This window comes from Hippocampus comes, unplaced genomic scaffold, assembly GCF_001891065.2.
Source record: "Hippocampus comes isolate QL1 unplaced genomic scaffold, H_comes_QL1_v1.1 scaffold315, whole genome shotgun sequence".
Lineage (NCBI taxonomy): Eukaryota > Metazoa > Chordata > Actinopteri > Syngnathiformes > Syngnathidae > Hippocampus > Hippocampus comes.
The window spans coordinates 1,501,523-1,519,045 of record NW_017805539.1 but is presented as its reverse complement, the minus strand read 5'-3'; the positions used below and the strand labels follow the sequence as shown (position 1 = coordinate 1,519,045).

Here is a 17,523-nt window from a genome sequence, read left to right as displayed (position 1 = left end):
GTGTGTGTGTGTGTGTGTGTGTGTGTGTGTGTGCGTGCGTGCGTGCGTGCGTGCGTGCGTGCGTGCGTGCGTGTGTGTGCAATCGAGGGCGGGGTCATCCCTGATTTACTGTTTCGTCCCATAAAAAAAAAATGGATCCCAATACTCCAAGGCGCACATTTTCCACTAGCCTAAGTGTTTTTTTGCTCCCTCCTCCTGTGTTTTCAGCTGTTGCACATTCGATGTTCGACTTTACATGAACAAAAAAAGCAAACAAGCCAATAAGATTTCCACTCTCGCCCCCTAATGTGGAAAACAGATAAGCCGCTGTTATTACAAATAGAAATCTTATTTCAAGCAAGAGCTGCCTATAGTGTCAGTTGTTGACTACGGTAAAATTTAAGCAAATAAATACATGAATCAATTCTGATCATTGTGATAATAATCAAAATAATTATTATAACTAAGGCATTATAATAATAATTATCATCATTACATTGAAAAAGCTATCATAAAAGTAATAATTACCGGTATGTAAAGTACAATAACTATTATAATTTAAATCATTATAATAATATTCAGAGGTATAATAATAGTATAAAGTATGTGAAGTCATCAAGTGTTATTCTTGTTATTATATGTTTATAAAAATAAAAATAAAATGATGGCGCTGCCTTTTATACAGATGGCATGGGTTTCATTCCTGGTCAGTGCCCCTGATATTCATCCACACACACGATCCCTTCCAAAAGTATTGGAACAGTAAAATCAGTTCCTTTTTTTTGTTGTGTACCGAAAGCTTTTTGAGTTTCAGATCAAAAGATGATGATGAGACAGAAGTCTGCGTAAGATTAACACCTTGAATTTGAAATGGGAAAGCAGTGGAATTTGTTTTTCTTTTTTTTTAGCGTGGCCGTGGTAATGTGGAATATTTAAATTAGTCTCATGAATCTGTGGAGAAATGTGGGAGGACGATAAAATGGCGGGAGAACTATAAAAATCAAATACGACAGTTAAATCATTTTAAGTAGAGAATAACGTGTGAATACTTGCCAGCATTTTCAAAAGTTATACCATTTTTTATAAACTGTGTTTCGTGGTATTGTCCTCATAATTGGCGGCTGTATACGACATCTTTAGACGACAGCGGCCTCTGGTGCCTGAAGTTCTGAGCACCATCCATCCATCCATTTTCTAATATGTTTATCTTCACGAGGGTCGCGGAGTATACATAGACGAACAACTATTTAGTGTTTCATTAGCCTGCCATGTATATTTTTGGAATGTGGGAGGAAACTGGAGTACCCGGAGAAAACCCACGCAGGCACGTGGAAAACATGCAAACGCCACACAGGAATGCCTTAGCCGGAATCGAACCCTGCACCTCTGCATTGTGAGGCGAACGTCCTAACTTGTGGAGTACCGTGCCTCCACCTTCTGAGCACCGTTTTTGTGTTTCACACAACAATTGTTTTTTTTCTTGATTTTCAATGTATATGAATCATTCAAATCGTGTTTTACTATTGATTAAATTTCATTCGTCCTTCACATCTAGATTTGTAAATTGACATAATCGGACAGAACACAGCCTTTGCGGAAACTGTTAGTCACAGGGTATTATTGTATTGACGGACTTATACATCAAACCCAAACCCAGTTTCTATGTATTTCATAAAGAATTACGTCATTACTTTTCATCCTTGGAATGTATGGTGAAGAAAAATGCTTTGAAAGTGTGTAGATTAGTGGAGTTGAACTTTGCTGAAATCCGCTACTGTTTTTTTTTCTTTTTTAAATATCATGTTTTTTTTTGTTGTTGGATTGTGACTATTTCTTGAAGCTGGTCTGTTACCTTGTCTGTCTTATAATGCTTACAATATACTATACCAATATGTTTTGTACATTTTAAATGAAATAAAAATAAAATAAAAAAATATTGACGGACTTATTTATGTGTCACCCAAAAAGAATACATCATTTATTTTCTTGATTAAAATTTTAATACATTTTATTTTCACATGTAATCTAAATTATTAGGTTCAAATTGTGTTTTATTATCGAAAAAATGTACTCTGTGAGATTTGTAAATGACAACGGACGGAACCTTAAGCGGAACCCTTATATGACGGACTATTATTTCCTAGAAGGATCTGTTTTTGTGTTACAAACAACAAGAGTACTACAACTCGAAGTAAGTTTTCCCTGCCCTGCATGTGTATGTTGAATTTTACTGAGTTACAACATGAAGGTAAATGTAACTTGGTGTCACAAATACAATGTACTGACACTAAGCGAGTGCACTGCTAGCTAAACGGTACCAACGAAAAATCTCATGTTCTAAACTCGTCCTTCATTCGCGCTAGCATTAGCCTCGCGGAGTTTGTATGTCCACATAACTCAAACCTCCTTAGTACAGTATTTCTTACACTTTTGCATTGGCAAATTCGGCTCAAAATTACGTGTTGGGCGTGGCTCGTTGTTTTTTTAAGCGCCTACATTAACACGTAAGTTATAAGTGGGCCTTTTGTGCACCTACGTGTCACATACTTTGAGCGTTATCAAATCACACTCGCCTTCACAAGCTGAGATAACAATAAATAATCGGAATTCTTTATATTTCAGTTGTGTGTTTGATCTTCTTCTGCACTCTACACTTGCCATTTTTGTCGCCCTCCCCCAACCCTCCTTTTTAAACAATTTTAACTGTGTATTCATGCAAATCTAATGAAACTTCCAAAGGATGGTTTTTGTCTGATTTTGACATTTCCGTCTTTATCTATTTAAATATATCTATAATAGATTTTGTGCTTTTTGGCTCTAGAAATGAATACTGTTAGTATTAGTTGTAATTCCTTTTTATTTACCGGATATAACAACTGCAACTTGTATATAATGAATTAAGTTCTAGATTAAAAAAAAAACGAATTAAAATGAACAAATCTGATCTAAAAACCGACTTAAAACTAACTGAATTTACAAACAAAAAGTCAAAACAAATTAAAAACTATAATGGACAATTCGAAACTATTATAACCATGGTTACAACCTCCCAAAACAAGACTTTTTGTATATATATATATATATATATATATTTTTTTTTTCAAATTACAATGCGAAAATCTATTAATTTATACAACACTGACATATTCAAAGAAAATCTAAACAATTTCAGCAGTTATCTCTCACTGCATGCTTGTGCTGTGTACCTTGGCCACATGGTGTCATAAAAGACAGACATATTCAGTACATGGAGACATTCTCAACTCAACACTTAATATTAGTCATTCTTTGCAGAGGATAAGCCTGTGTGTATTGTTATATTATATCAACATTTCTTGCTTCACATTTTTTTTCCTTCAAATATCTACTGTTCACAGGGTTACAACACCACTACAAAGATGCTATTCGTTAGCCGTTATCTCTGGCGTTTTCTATTATATGTTATTAAAGTAGGGGAGTCCATATGTTTGTTTTAACTACAGAATGTGTAATTCACTTTGTTTTATGTTTGGTTTCACAGTTAACTTCAACTGGGAGTGGCAGTAAACAGACTGAAGTCTTTTTTTTTTCCGAAGAATGGGCCCAATTTTGAACATCACATGACCAAACTGGAAAACAGGTTGGGGGATGTCCTGGGTGGGCAGTGGTCACTCCAATAGCTATAGGTTGATGGCAAAATGACGTTCATTGGTGAAATGAGAGAAAGTTATGAGCGTGCAAACGTATAATGCTAGAGAAGGCGGGCACATTTTCTCTCCAATTCTATGAGTTAAGCTGCTTATTGTTAGCAAACTACACACATACATTCACACTAGTTACTACTTGTACTTCACAGTATTTTATGTTCAATTTGAAATAAAAGTGACAACGCTAATGTCAGCAAAGAGACACTTTACACACACTTGTAGTCACATATGTAAGATGAAGCATATAGCATCAAACATTTGTCCGTTTTTGTCACAGGGTTTTTAAACATCGTCCCTCAAATGTGATGGACATTGAAAGTGGTGATCTTTGGTAAAAAATTGAAGACATCTGGTGCAAAACAACACCGTAGACATTAAGTACTTCTGCCAAACTGCTGCTTGTTGTCAAGTGAGTTGAGTCACTGCCATCATACAGTTTTTGCTCACAAGTTGAAATAAATCACAGAGGTTCGTATCTCGAAAAAGTTGGGTCACTTGGAGCTTAGATAAATATTGCCATTTGTGCAGGTGGGGTCTCATGGTGATGCACATCCACTTGAGAATCTTTTAGCCCCCTCCCCACTAGTCATGAGTGGCTCAAAGTCAGACATCCTGTGGTCTCCCCACCACCCGGACCGCTACGTCATATGCGACTCGGAGCTGGGCCTCTACCGCATTGGTCCGGCGGGATGTGCCGAGCTCAAGGCCGGTACCGTGCCCCTCTCTGGAGAGACGGCGGCCACCTTACTAGCCATCAACTCAGACACGCCCTACATGAAGTGCGTGGCCTGGTATCCCAAACAGGAGCCTGAGTGCCTGCTCGCTGTGGGCCAGGCCAACGGCCGGGTGGTGCTCACCAGCTTGGGTCAGAGCCACAATTCGGCATGCAAGGAGTTGGTGGGCAAGGAGTTTGTGCCCAAACACGCCCGTCAGTGCAACACGCTGGCCTGGAACCCGGTGGATAGCAACTTGCTGGCGGCCGGCTTGGATAAACACCGAGCCGACTTCTCGGTGCTCATATGGGACATCAGCAGCAAGTTCTCCCCGGAGGCCAGCGTCTCCGCCGAGAAGATCCGCCTCTCCTCTTCCGACTTGGACCCGAGCTTGGTCGTGACCAAGCCGCTGTATGACCTGGGCCAAAACGACGCTTGTTTGTCCCTCTGCTGGCTCCTCCGGGACCCCAAACTCCTCTTGGCCGGCATGCATCGGAACCTGGCTGTGTTCGACCTGAGGAACACCAGCCAGAAGACTTTCGTCAACACCAAAGCCATCCAGGGGGTCACGGTGGACCCCCACTTTCCTGACCGTGTGGCCTCTTTCTTCGAGGGTCAGGTGGCCATCTGGGACCTGAGGAAGTTCGAGAAGCCCGTGCTCACCCTCACCGAACAGCCCAAGCCTCTAACCAAGGTATGGTGTCATGAACTTGAGCGGATATATTTTTGTAAACATTGAAGGTCAGTTATTATTTGACGTAATGATTGACATGGTGCTTTTCATAAATATCAGGACCAGACAAATTGGTATTTTGACAAAAAGTACAGTGTTCCCACGGTACTTGGCGGTTTGGTTATTGCGGATTTAGTCCATCGCAAGGTCAAGAGAGGGTAGAGATGTCAGGACTTGGTTGAAAGTCACGATAAGTAATAACATTAACATCAAGCCGTTTGTCTTTCGTTTGATATCAATCGTTTCCGGCGCTATGACATTCATCTTGTCGACTTAACCATAAATCCTCCCCGTTCCACAATCTGAAAGAGTCCAGTTGCCTTGATTAAACTTTTGCAGATTGGACAAATCCTAACATCAGTGTTTTGTGCAACCTGGTCAGGTGGCCTGGTGTCCGACTCGCACAGGCCTGCTGGCCACGTTGACCCGCGACAGCAACATCATCCGTCTGTATGACATGCAGCACACGCCCACGCCCATCGGAGACGAGACCGAGCCCACCATTATCGAGCGCAGCGTGCAGCCCTGCGACGGCCTGATCGGCACCTTTGCCTGGCACCCGTCCAGGCAGAACCGCATGGTGGTGGTGTCGGCCACCAACCGCGCCATGACCGACTTCACCGTCTTTGAGCGCATCTCGCTGGCATGGAGCGCCACCACCTCATTAATGTGGGCCTGCGGACGCCACCTTTATGAGTGCGCCGAGGACGGGCCGGAGGGCGCCCAGGGTCTCCTTGAGCAGGATATCGCTACCAAGATGAGGCAGAGGGCTCAGTCCAGATATGGACACGACACCGTCCAGGTGTGGAGGAACCACCTGCTGGCGGGGGGCAACGATTCCCAGCTCAAGTCCCTGTGGTTTGACCTCTTCTATATCCTTTTTTTTTTTTGGTATTTTCGGTGATGTTGACGCAAATACAGAGAATCTGAGAGTGTACACAAACCTGTTTTAATCCATCCATCCATGTTTATCCTCACAAGGGTCGTGGGGCATGCTGGAGCCTATCCCAGCTGTCTTCGGGCAGTAGGCGGAGGACACGTTGAACCGGTTGACAGCCAATCGCAGGGCACACAGAGATGAACAACCATCCGCGCTCACACTCACACCTAGGGACAATTTAGAGCGTTCAGTCAGCCTGCCATGCATGTTTTTAGAATGTGGGAGGAAACCGGAATACCTGTAGAAAACCCACGCAGGCACGGGGAGAACATGCAAACTCCACACAGGAAGGCCGGAGCTGGGATCGAACCCACGACCTTTGCACTGTGAGGTCGACGTGCTAACCAGTTGCTCACCGGGCCGCCCATGCATTCATATAAAAAAAAAAAAAAAACAAAAAAAAACATAAATTAAAAAAAAAAAAAGTGACAAAATTAAGACCAAAATAAATAATTAAAAAACTTTCTCCACCAATTAATGTGAGCTGTAAGTGTACAACTGTGGTATGTTCAGTATTAACCCATCACAATTAGCGACTCATGTTAAATGGGAGTTAGCACGCACCTGGCTCCATTTCAAGTGCGTCTCATATATGTTCAGATTTCTCTGCGGTGTGACATAAAAATTCCGATGTAAAGATCACATATGAAGCAGTGTGCTGAGGATGCCGAGCTGAAGCTACAGGGGAACAAACAGGCCATCGTCTATTCCGGTATCAAGAATATTGTCAAGACCAGCTCAGGTAAGATGTCCGCCATCTGGATCGGAGTACGTCGTACGCCCCGTGCGACAATATTTTGCAGATTTTTAATCAATCGTTTACTGTATTATGGGTTGTATCAGCATTCTGGCAAGTCTATTCTCTGTCAATGATCATTATGGATCTCTTGGCACCACCAGGCACCACAGAGAGCCGCAAGTGCTGGAGTGGCTCGGAGCGTCAGACGGAGGCGACGCGTTTCCACAGCGAGGAGCGCGGCCTGGCCCTGCGCCTCTGCGGCTGGATGGGCCGGGCGTCCGACGTGGACGTGGAGCCCTTCCTGCGCTCGCTGGAGCAGGAGCGCGAGTGGGAGCGAGCCGCAGCTGTGGCCCTTTTCAACCTGGACATCCGCAGAGCCATACAAATCCTCAACAGGGGAGCCATGGCCGAGAAGGGTGAGCAAGTCCTGATGTGTTCCTTTTATGCATCCACAATAGTACGTAGGACTAAGAGAGAAATCGCCATTTCTCTGTAAGCTTCTGCTGTCATTTTGACACTAGGCACTAGCCTTGAAGTGTTCAGCTCCACGTCATTCACGTTAGTATAAGCTCGCCTGGTAAATATTGTAATCTTATGTAAGGATCTCCTGAGCAAATTATTTTTGAGACCGAACCCGGGCCCTCGCATCGCAAGAGCATTTATTATTCTTATTAATATGACTCCCTCCTAGCCCCAAATACAACTTTATTCTTGACACACTGACTCTTTTTGTTGTTGTTGTTGTTTTTGAGAAATGCATTTCTGAGACGTTCACTCATAAGATTGTGGCCCGTCATTTTAAGTACTGCTTCCTTATGTTGGCCGTCTTTGTAGCTCCATTTGAAACCAGCATCTATGAATAAATGCCCTTATTTTTTAAATATGCTAACATGATGGATTTGTATTCGCAAGTGGTTTTTATCCCCCCTCCCACATGTTTGTTGTCAATGCAGGAATGTGAAACAGATTGACTGAGGATGTACTGCCACAAATAACCCAAAAATGTTCAAAATCCAATGAAATGAAGCGCCCGAGGAATGTGTCAAACGTAGCAATACAACAACACTCCTTCTGGCCGCATGCTGAGTTTTAATGAAAAATGTGCGCTTGCTGTTGCTGCACTTGACTCACACACAATCCGCCCGTGTAGACCAGATGTTTTTCTACTGGGTGCGCTAATGAGTGTTTCCTGAAAGTGACCAGCAGCCTGCTTCATTCGATAAGACCCGAAAACAGTCTCTCTGAAAAAGCATCAGTCTTCCAGAGCTAGAGAACATACAGTTTGTCGAAGAATGATCTCTGTTGTATGCTATGTAAAAGCAGAAAATATTTTTGAAAATTCAGCCCCCAAAGTTGGGTTCACTTGACAACGTGAAATTAGGTTCACGTGTCTCTCTGTAGTATACCCACGAAAAATAATTAAGAATCCACGACTAAGGAGGCACAGGAAGTCAGCCATCTTGCTTTGTGGTGGCCATTTTAGGGTAACTTTAGTGGTTTCTACAGGTCCTTCCAAGAGGATCTTGTCGACTGGGTAGCACCCCCTGGAATAAAAAAATATAATACAGCCTCTTGGCAGCTTGAAATTTTTATGAGTAGCATACAAAAACAACAACAACAACAAAATCTGAACTTTTGGACATGGTAGCTAGCACCCTCTGGAATAAAAATAAGAATAATTCTGCCCCCTAAGCCTGTTTCACTTATAAATGTGTCATTCGAAAGGCATGTCTGACTTAATTTGCTACAAAAAAGGAAGCCAAGCCCAAAGAGACAGTTCTGCCATTTTAATTTGAAGTGGCCATTTTAGTAGACATTTCAATCCTGGAAGTTTGTCAGTTGGGTTAGTCATTGTTATTATCTTTATTTTTTTTTTTTTAACGGTTTGAAAATTCAATCAGCAGACCGCAGTTTGGAGACATTTTTCGCTCCCCTTGTCCCAGGTGACCTGAACCTGAATGTGGTGGCCATGGCGTTGTCGGGATACACGGACGAGAAGGCCTCGTTGTGGCGGGAGATGTGCAGCTCGCTAAGATTGCAGCTCAACAACCCCTACCTTTGTGTCATGTTCGCCTTTCTCACCAGCGAGCCGGGAGCCTACGACGGCGTGCTGGTATACAAATTGAATAATAACTTATAACTGTATTTTAAGGTGGTCAGAAAGGAATGTCTTAGTGTAATTTTTCTCCTTTTTTTTTGTGCTACATCAATATTTGTATCGACTTACAATTAAAGTCTGAGGAACTGAAGGTTTCTACACCAGCAGCTGTTCAATTTGTTTAGCTGTTTTGACCGGTGCAAATTAGATTACGCAGCCAAAGAGCATCAAGTCTGAAATTTTGTTTACTGCTGTTTGGCCTACAAGTTTACTGGCGCTCCTGGTAAACTTTCATTGAGAAGAGTTGAACATAAGAGCAACAAACAGGTTCCTCTTTGGGAGACTGTTGTTGTGACGTCACCTTAGGTGCCACAGGATGATTCTGGGACTGTTGTCGTATGTAGGACGGAGCCAATACTTGCCTGAAAATTTTCCATGCTTTTTACTTCAAAACCCAGATAAATTAAAAATTCAAGAGATTGCTGTTACAAGTAGGACACAGCCAGTACTATAATTAACAGTAGGAAAGACTGCTAAGTCATGCTAACCCTCTAGCTAAGCTATTGTTAAATGTAGTCATGGAAGACTGGAATAATTGTTTGGTGCCGCAGTACAGTACACTTTTCTCTCTCGAACGGCGTTGTAGTAGTGTAACAAACTATGAACATCAAATCACAAATACACTGACCCATGATAAGTTTTAAACTGGAAATGAAATCGTACGTTAATGCCAATGTCAGCCAAGAGGAGGGCCCTTTCAGGTTAAAAATATAGCAATATATCGTATATTAGATATTTATAATACCAGCAATGTTGTTTGTTTCTGAGAGAGTAAGTAAGTTTAGTTTTAGACTTTTGAGATCTGCATAGTAAATGTTTTCAAAATTACATTATATCTTTAGCATTTTAGTGCCACAATATCATACTGAATATATCAAAACTGATTTTAAAATAATTAAATAATGTCGTTCTGATCTTTGCTGATGGTGTGTGTTTGCTTGGGCTGATAAAAAAATGTTCCTGACAAAATCAAAATGTTTCTGACAAATTATCCAGAATGTTCCTGAGATGTGATGAGGTTGCCACTTCTACTTGTAGGACACTGCCAGTCCTTGCCAAAAATATCTGCATTTCCAGAAATTCTCCTTTCACGTTGCCGTTGGCCTCTTCTGTCTTGTCAGCAAACCCCTTAGCCCAGACACATGAAGAATATGGGAGATTGTTGTCACGTTTATGAAAAGCGGGAAGTAAAACTGATGATTTGATGTTTTCCCTTTCAGTACGAAAGCAGCGTGGCGGTGCGTGATAGAGTCGCCTTTGCCTCCATGTTTCTCAATGACGCTCAGGTAACCTTCAGCGACGCCAATATTCACGTTATGCTTCTTTAATTTGATTTTTCGAGTGTTGTGGCGGCATTTTTGGGGGGCGGTGGGTGTTTGGCAGCTTCCTCGCTACGTGGACAAACTGACCAATGAGATGAAGGAAGCAGGCAACCTGGAGGGCATTCTGTTGACGGGCCTAACCAAGGATGGCGTGGACCTGATGGAGAGCTATGTGGACCGGACTGGAGACGTCCAGACGGCCAGCTTCTGCATGCTCAAGGTACTATTCAACTAGTGCCATTGTTGACATTGTTTTGGATTTGAGATCAGCACAGGTTTTGAGTAGAACATAACGATTAGGACCTAATCATTAGGTGGTGAATCTCGGCTTGTCACGTCCATTAGAAGGAAGAGAAATGCCCAAGCTTTCGAAGTCATGGACAGGTTTCAGCAATTGACACTCGAACAAAGTATTTATATTTTAGGTATAAACAGAGTATGTGTTGCGGTACGTCGTCGAAAGTGAGTGTCGTGATTGTGAGAAAAGATTATGCAGGTCATGAAGTGGACAAGGAACAGGATATAAAAAAAGCCACCGCCATTCAACCTGAGCCAGTCAGTGAGTCAGTGTTTATTGTTTCAGGTGTCACAAAACATGTTTGTTTTCGCCAAAAGGTTGTTTTCTCCACTTTTAGGTCAGAAATCAGTGTTTTGGGTGAAATCAACCCATGTTGGACTGCTGATTACTAAAAAGTGTTAATCGGATAACTTTTTTTTTCTGGTAGAGGAAAAGAGCCTTCTCTTTTGGTAGTTTTTGTGCTTAAGTTGTCATGGGACACAATATTCTGAGGGTGTCGAAAGATCAGTCAAAATGCTCAAATGGCTGGCGGTATGACGAGCTCTGCTTTGAAGATTGCTGCCGCTGAATATTTTAACAGCAAGATGAAGAGGGAGAGAAGGTCCCTGACTAACTCCTGTTAGAGTATTTGTTCCCCCAGAGCTGGGAGACTATACAATATGCCTGTGAGTATCCTCATGTGCTCCGTTTGTATTTTACAATCATGTAAAACAAAACAAAATAATAATAACATAGCAAAGGAACATGTATGTGACAAACAGCTTGAAGCAAGAACACTGTACCTCTTATTTGGGGAACTGTGCAAGGAAGACTCTTTGTTTCCGTGGAGTGATGTAATGTGATTTCTGAGCAGCAAGAGAGTGAGAAAAGGTGCTAAGGAGTGCTTTATTAATATCTAGCTAGCAAGCAAGCTAGCTAGTGAGCGAGCCAGCTAGCTAGCTAGGTAGCTAGGTAGCTAGGTAGCTAGATAGCTATCCATCCATGTACCTCTTATTTGGGGAACTGTGCAAGGAAGACTCTTTGTTTCCGTGGAGTGATGTAATGTGATTTCTGAGCAGCAAGAGAGTGAGAAAAGGTGCTAAGGAGTGCTTTATTAATATCTAGCTAGCAAGCAAGCTAGCTAGTGAGCGAGCCAGCTAGCTAGCTAGGTAGCTAGGTAGCTAGGTAGCTAGATAGCTATCCATCCATGGTCTCTGTATCGTAACTATTTACCCATTCTAGTTGGGTCTGGAATGTATTTCATGCGATAAATGTGGGTTCGCTGTAAACCGTAATAAATGGAATTAAAAGTCGACTACTCCTGTTTTTCAGAACAACATCTCTCTTTTTTCCCCCCTTTTTTCTTTTTTTGGGTAATAGAAGTAATTATTTCCACATCTGTTGCTGGCCTATTTGAATGTGTTGTCCGTGCAGGAAGGTCACGCAAACATGCACACATTCCACCCGCGGGATGTGTGCACGATTTAAAAAAGAACGTTTTGTTCAAGTACACAAAATGTCTTACAGGTGAAAAAAATGTTGGGACACGACTGTGTAGTGGGCCTTGTTTTTGAAGTTGCTGATATTCGTTGTGGCAAAATGTAATTTTCAACATGTAATTTTGCCTTTTTGTCACCCAATACTGTACAGTATTTTAATGGAACATATCACCATTGGAAAAAAATTGTTAGAAGGATTTTTAAAAATTGCAATGCCTTGATGGCCAAATGTATATTTTTCCAGGATAAATATATTGTATTATTCTCAAAGTATAACATCTGTGTACTGGATTATTGCATTTTATTGGGCGGTGTGCGTGCGTGTGCGTGCGTGTGTGAGAACAAGCCTACACATGCGGACAAAATTGTTCGGACTCCTCTGATAAACCCCACAATGGTCACATAAATGACTACACTCTGACCCAAGTCACAAAAAAATAAAGATTGCATGAATGTTAACTGATGAAATTCAGACATTGCTTTTGAATTGTGGTTCAACAGAAATATTTTTAACGAACGAAAACTCATGAAACGGGACCAAACGAATACTGACCAGATGTATTTAAGTAAGATTTAGACACCCCCACCCCCACAAAAAAAAAAGGATTGAAAACAGAATCTTACGAAATCTAGGGTAATGAATACCAAAATTCCACTGTCAATCTTCTCCAGATTTAGAACAAGATTCAGGGGCAGCTAGGACTCTATTCCAACACCCCTGATCGATTCATGACTTGGAAAAGGGATGTGTCCCAACACTTTTGCCTGAGGCGTCACCCAATGACACCCATGTCCCCCTTCCAGGGTTCTCCAGGGGAGGTGCTGAAGGACCCCCGAGTTCAGTGCTGGATCGAGAACTACCGCAACCTGCTGGACGCGTGGAGGTTTTGGCACAAGCGGGCCGAGTTTGACATCCATCGAGGAAAACTGGACCCAACCTCCAAACCTTTGGCCCAGGTTAAGCCTCAAAAATGAATTTCTTCTTGTGCGTTTGAGTTTTTTGTAACATTAAGATTTTTTTTTTCTTTCAGAAATCTAACATTATTTTCGAAGTCTTATTGCGAAAGAAAAATGTTTTCATTTTTTGGGTAATATTGCCACATGGCTGCTGAAGTGAAGTGGGGGGGAAAAAAACGGAGCGATTAAGGTACTCCAATACCCATGCATGTGGGCAAGGCGAGCCACAGTTGCCGAAACACTTTCAGCCGATTATTGAACAGAAACAAACACAAATGCGAGATGAGATCACTCGCGACAGGCTTCTGCAGGCCACAATTTGCGCTCAGATGAGGACCTGCAGGCTCACTCTACTTCAGCTTCTGATGTTGTTCACTTAGTTACATATTCAATACCTAACTTTTACAGTTCATAAAATAAGCACACTTTATGAAGCCAGTATATTTATATTTTTTATTTTTTTACGTTCTCTGACATTTTATTTTTTTTATACAATAGACAAGTTACACTCTTAGATAAAGGTACCACTACAATGGCCTTTATGGGAAATGACCATGAAAGCCATCATAACAATGCTGGACTTCAACTCCAGTTGTGCAGCGGTTGGGATTATTGCTGGATTATCTCCACTTTATCTGTCCTTGGAGTGAAACTGCCGCCAGATGGCTGGCACCTCGCTCCATTTACACCTTTCCCCTTATCAAGACGGCCTTTGTGTCCCTCCGCAGGTGTTTGTCAGCTGCAACTTCTGCGGCAAGTCCATCTCGTACAGCTGCGCTGCCATGCCCCACCAGGGCCGCGGTTTCAGCCAGTACGGCGTGAGCGGCTCACCCACCAAATCCAAAGTGACCAGTTGCCCGGGATGCCGCAAGCCGCTACCACGCTGCGCCTTGTGTCTCATGAACATGGGCACGCCCGTGTCCAGCTGCGCCGGTGACGACCACGGGCAAATTTCAGCAGTCATGATCATGAGTTCAATGTTGACTCTATGGTGTGTGTTTTGTGTTTTTTGGCAGGGACGGGAAAGTCCGACGACAAGGTCGACCTGACAAGGGAGAACAAACTGGCTCAGTTCAACAACTGGTTCACCTGGTGTCACAACTGTCGCCATGGCGGCCATGCTGGACACATGCTCAGCTGGTTCAGGTAAATTGACACATGTCATACAGTCTCAAGTGTTCAGACAATCATTTTATCAATGAATCATTTAGAAATTCTTGTGCCGCACCAAATAGCTGAGAGCATCAGGTGGGTACAAGTGTAGTTTAACATGCCTGGTTCGTGAAAAATTGATCAGTAGGAACTGCATCTGTGTCAGGCTGCCAACATTAAAGTGCGCAGAGCAATGTTTGCCTCTTAAACTGCCTTTGAAAAGTAGACGGATGGCTCTTGCCAGCTAGATCAAGCACTCGCTTCGCGGCTAGCCACGAGACGCTAACTGTGGCCGCAGGTACCTCATTACACAACGTCAGCATAATGCTTTTGAGGTTTTTATTTTTTTTAGTATCCTTAATTAGCGATTGGAAAATAATGACGATGATGATGCGTTGACTGTAGTGACAATAGTTTGTGATGGCACTTTAAATTAAAACCTTGCCTCTGGTGAGGAAGATGAGTCAAGTCGGCTACCATGCCACCACACAATACCAGGACCACCTTCAAAATAAAAGCGTGCCAAGGCAAATTATGCCCATGTATTATTTGGGAATATTTAATCTTGAACTTGGCTTCTCACCACGTTGGTGGCGTGTTACTGTCATGCATAGCTCCAGCAATTGTTCCTGCAGCTGGCTTGACTTGTCTTCCCGAAAGTGCACACCAAATAGATGGTTACATGAGGCAGAAAAAAAATCCTCAAGCATTTTTTTTTTTTTTTTTAATTAAGGTACTCGAATTACTCTGACTCGTTTAACCCCTACTTATGTTCTTCATACAACATTGAGCTTTTGGGGGCGGGGAGGGAAGGGTTGTGGGGGACATAGGGTGGAACAGATAAATGGTATTTCCATTCATTTTATTGAGGAAACATGGAGTCAGAACTCCATGTTTCCTCAATAAAATGAATGGAAATTTATCGTGACCATATTCAGAAATATGGTCACGGAAACACTGAATTTAACGGGAAGGTTGACCCATAGAAATGCAGTATTTTGGCACGAAAAAGAATTCTCGTTGCTCTGAAAAATACTGTTTTGCCACTAAAACACTCTTGACCTGTTGTAGGGACCACACGGAGTGCCCCGTGTCGGCCTGCACGTGTAGATGCATGCAGCTGGACACTACGGGCAACTTGGAGCCCTTGGACAGCAGCTGAAACACGAGCAGCCTTGTTGGACCTGCACGTCCACGATCAAGAAGGGAAACTCATTGATTTTGCTGGAGTCGTCAACCTCTCAGGCACAATGAACAAGCAGGCTTAGATGGGCCTCTCGCAATCTCACCTGAATCAGGCTTCAGTAAAGAACCTTAAAAAAAAACAACAAAAAAATGTGAATCTCTGTGCCAAACATTCATTTAACATTCTAGAAGTCAATAGAGGCAAATTTTGACAAATGTCATCACACATTAAGGAAATGTTTTTTGTATGCAATCAAAACTATATTTGTTCAAGAAAAGTCAATGTTAGGCTACCCCCCCCAAAACAAAAGTAGTTTTTAGCCTTGAAAGGCTGTTTTACCTCAAAACAGTTGAACCCCATTGTGAAATGAATCGTGACCCCCATTTTCCTATTAAAACACCATATTCACTCACAAAAAGTCTACGCGAGGCTATGCAAAGGTTTAGTTTTGATACTCACTGCTGCTGAAATGATACATTTTTATTTAAACTGGTTCTGAGATATTACAAGAAGTCATGCGTAGAGTCATATTCACACATAGTAGGCCACTGCATTACCTTAAAAATCTGTTTTAATATGCAACTTTCTTTTCCCCCAAAATATGACCTTTGTTGGCACTGAAGGATGGTACCTCAGATGAAGCACACTTTTTTTTTTCTTAACTTGGCATTTTAAACATTTTCAAGGGAGGGTTGTGGGACGGGGCGGGTGAGGGGGGACGCATTGAGCGACCCACTCCAGGCTTGCGCTCCATGAAAAGAATCTCCATGGAAAACAGCAGCTGCTCGGCACTTGGACAAGAAGATTGCCCCCCACCCCCTCACCCTCTTACATCCCCTCGATTCTTAATACAGAAGCTCAGCTGCCCATTGAGTGAAAAACACAACCTTACACCCTCTCTTTCTTTCACACTCCTTCCAGTGCCCACATTGCCCCTCGAAACTATGCATCATCAATCCGAGGACGGGCGCCGTCTGCTCTGGCATTGTAGCTGTTTTTTTTTCTTCTCCCTCCTCTCCCCTCTCACTTTTTCTTTCTCTGCAACCAACACCAAACAGGCTAGAACTGGATAAATCACTTTAGTCACGGACATGCGGATCTTGGAACCATCATATCCCCACGTGGCCTTAAATGAGCATTTTGGGCAAGAAGAGCTGACAAATTTGATCTGAAGAATGGCAATTTGAATGTCACAACCTTTGTTTCTGAGCTTTTTTTTTTTTAATGCCCTTTAAATTATGATGTGTTTTATCTGGCAAAGTACTGTGTAGCGGATGCAAAAGGAAATGAGCAACGTGAATGGCCATGAAAACTGGAAAAATTGAGATGAGAACAAAAGTGGACTATTACAAGAATTGCAAAAGTGTAAAACAGAATTTTTGTTTGGTTCAACCTAGTTTTCCATGTCAAGTTGATGCCATATTTTTTTTTTCCATTGAAACTTTTGTGCACAAAATAATTCATAGTTGAACACAAAAAGTTGTATTTTGGAACAAACATGCTATACCTTGCCTTAAAAAGCATGTCGTGTTACTAAAGTAATATATTTTACCATAAAAGACGTTAGCCTCATAAAACATTTTGTCACTAAAACTAGTTAAAACTTTAGTTTCACTGCCATGTAGAGTAGATGCAATGTTTTGCCCTTAAATCATTTTTTGCCCTAAAAATAGAGTAATAGACCACAAACTATTGTATTTTCACACAAAAGTTAAACGTTTTTGGCAATATTTTATTGACAAAAATTATTTAGTCCGTCTGGAAAGTTGTACTTTCCTCATATAAATTTAAATTGTGCACACTAATATGCAATAGCTGACCTCACTGGGTTATATTTTGATACAGAAGTACAATAATTGTCCCCGTTATGGTGTGCCAAAATGACATTTGATTAGGAAAGTGGTGGAAAAAAAGCCAATGAAAATGCGACAATTTGACTTTAAAAGGCCATGTTTTAATTGCAAAAGCGAAAAAAAAAATTGGTGTCATTAAATGCTTCATTTTTGGCACTAAAATTATATATTTTGTTTAAAGAATTCAGTTTCTTCGAAACGCTAAAAACATATTTCGTGCAAGTAACTTTGGGGTGGGGAGTATCTTGACAGTGACATGTTATATTTACCTCATATTTTGTCACAAGAGTGATATATTTGGCCTGCAAAGTGGTAGTTTCCAGAGGAAA

At 41.9% G+C, this 17,523-nt stretch overlaps 1 protein-coding gene across 2 annotated transcripts; it reads left to right on the top strand.

Moving 5' to 3' along the window:
• The first annotated feature begins 3,507 nt into the window (after nucleotides 1-3,507).
• On the top strand, nucleotides 3,508-17,245 carry mios (missing oocyte, meiosis regulator, homolog (Drosophila)). 2 transcript variants are annotated; one of them, XM_019878694.1, is made up of 11 exons: nucleotides 3,508-5,072; nucleotides 5,494-5,983; nucleotides 6,695-6,793; nucleotides 6,949-7,206; nucleotides 8,734-8,903; nucleotides 10,169-10,234; nucleotides 10,332-10,490; nucleotides 12,851-13,003; nucleotides 13,732-13,936; nucleotides 14,020-14,149; nucleotides 15,227-17,245. In XM_019878694.1, exons 1-11 carry the CDS (start codon nucleotides 4,254-4,256, stop codon nucleotides 15,315-15,317), a joined length of 2,640 nt encoding a protein of 879 aa, XP_019734253.1. In that variant the 5' UTR covers nucleotides 3,508-4,253; the 3' UTR covers nucleotides 15,318-17,245. The 2 variants fall into 2 exon arrangements, with proteins under 2 accessions (XP_019734253.1, XP_019734254.1); XM_019878695.1 differs by having other exon boundaries at nucleotides 3,509-5,072; nucleotides 6,952-7,206.
• Nucleotides 17,246-17,523: the final 278 nt, after the last annotated feature.

Coding starts and splice junctions, on each gene's coding strand:
- mios (XM_019878694.1), top strand. CDS start 4,254: ATGAGTGGCTCAAAGTCAGACATCCTGTGGTCTCCCCACCACCCGGAC. Junction 5,073..5,493: donor AGCCCAAGCCTCTAACCAAG/GTATGGTGTCAT, acceptor CAACCTGGTCAG/GTGGCCTGGTGTCCGACTCG. Junction 8,904..10,168: donor GAGCCTACGACGGCGTGCTG/GTATACAAATTG, acceptor TTTCCCTTTCAG/TACGAAAGCAGCGTGGCGGT.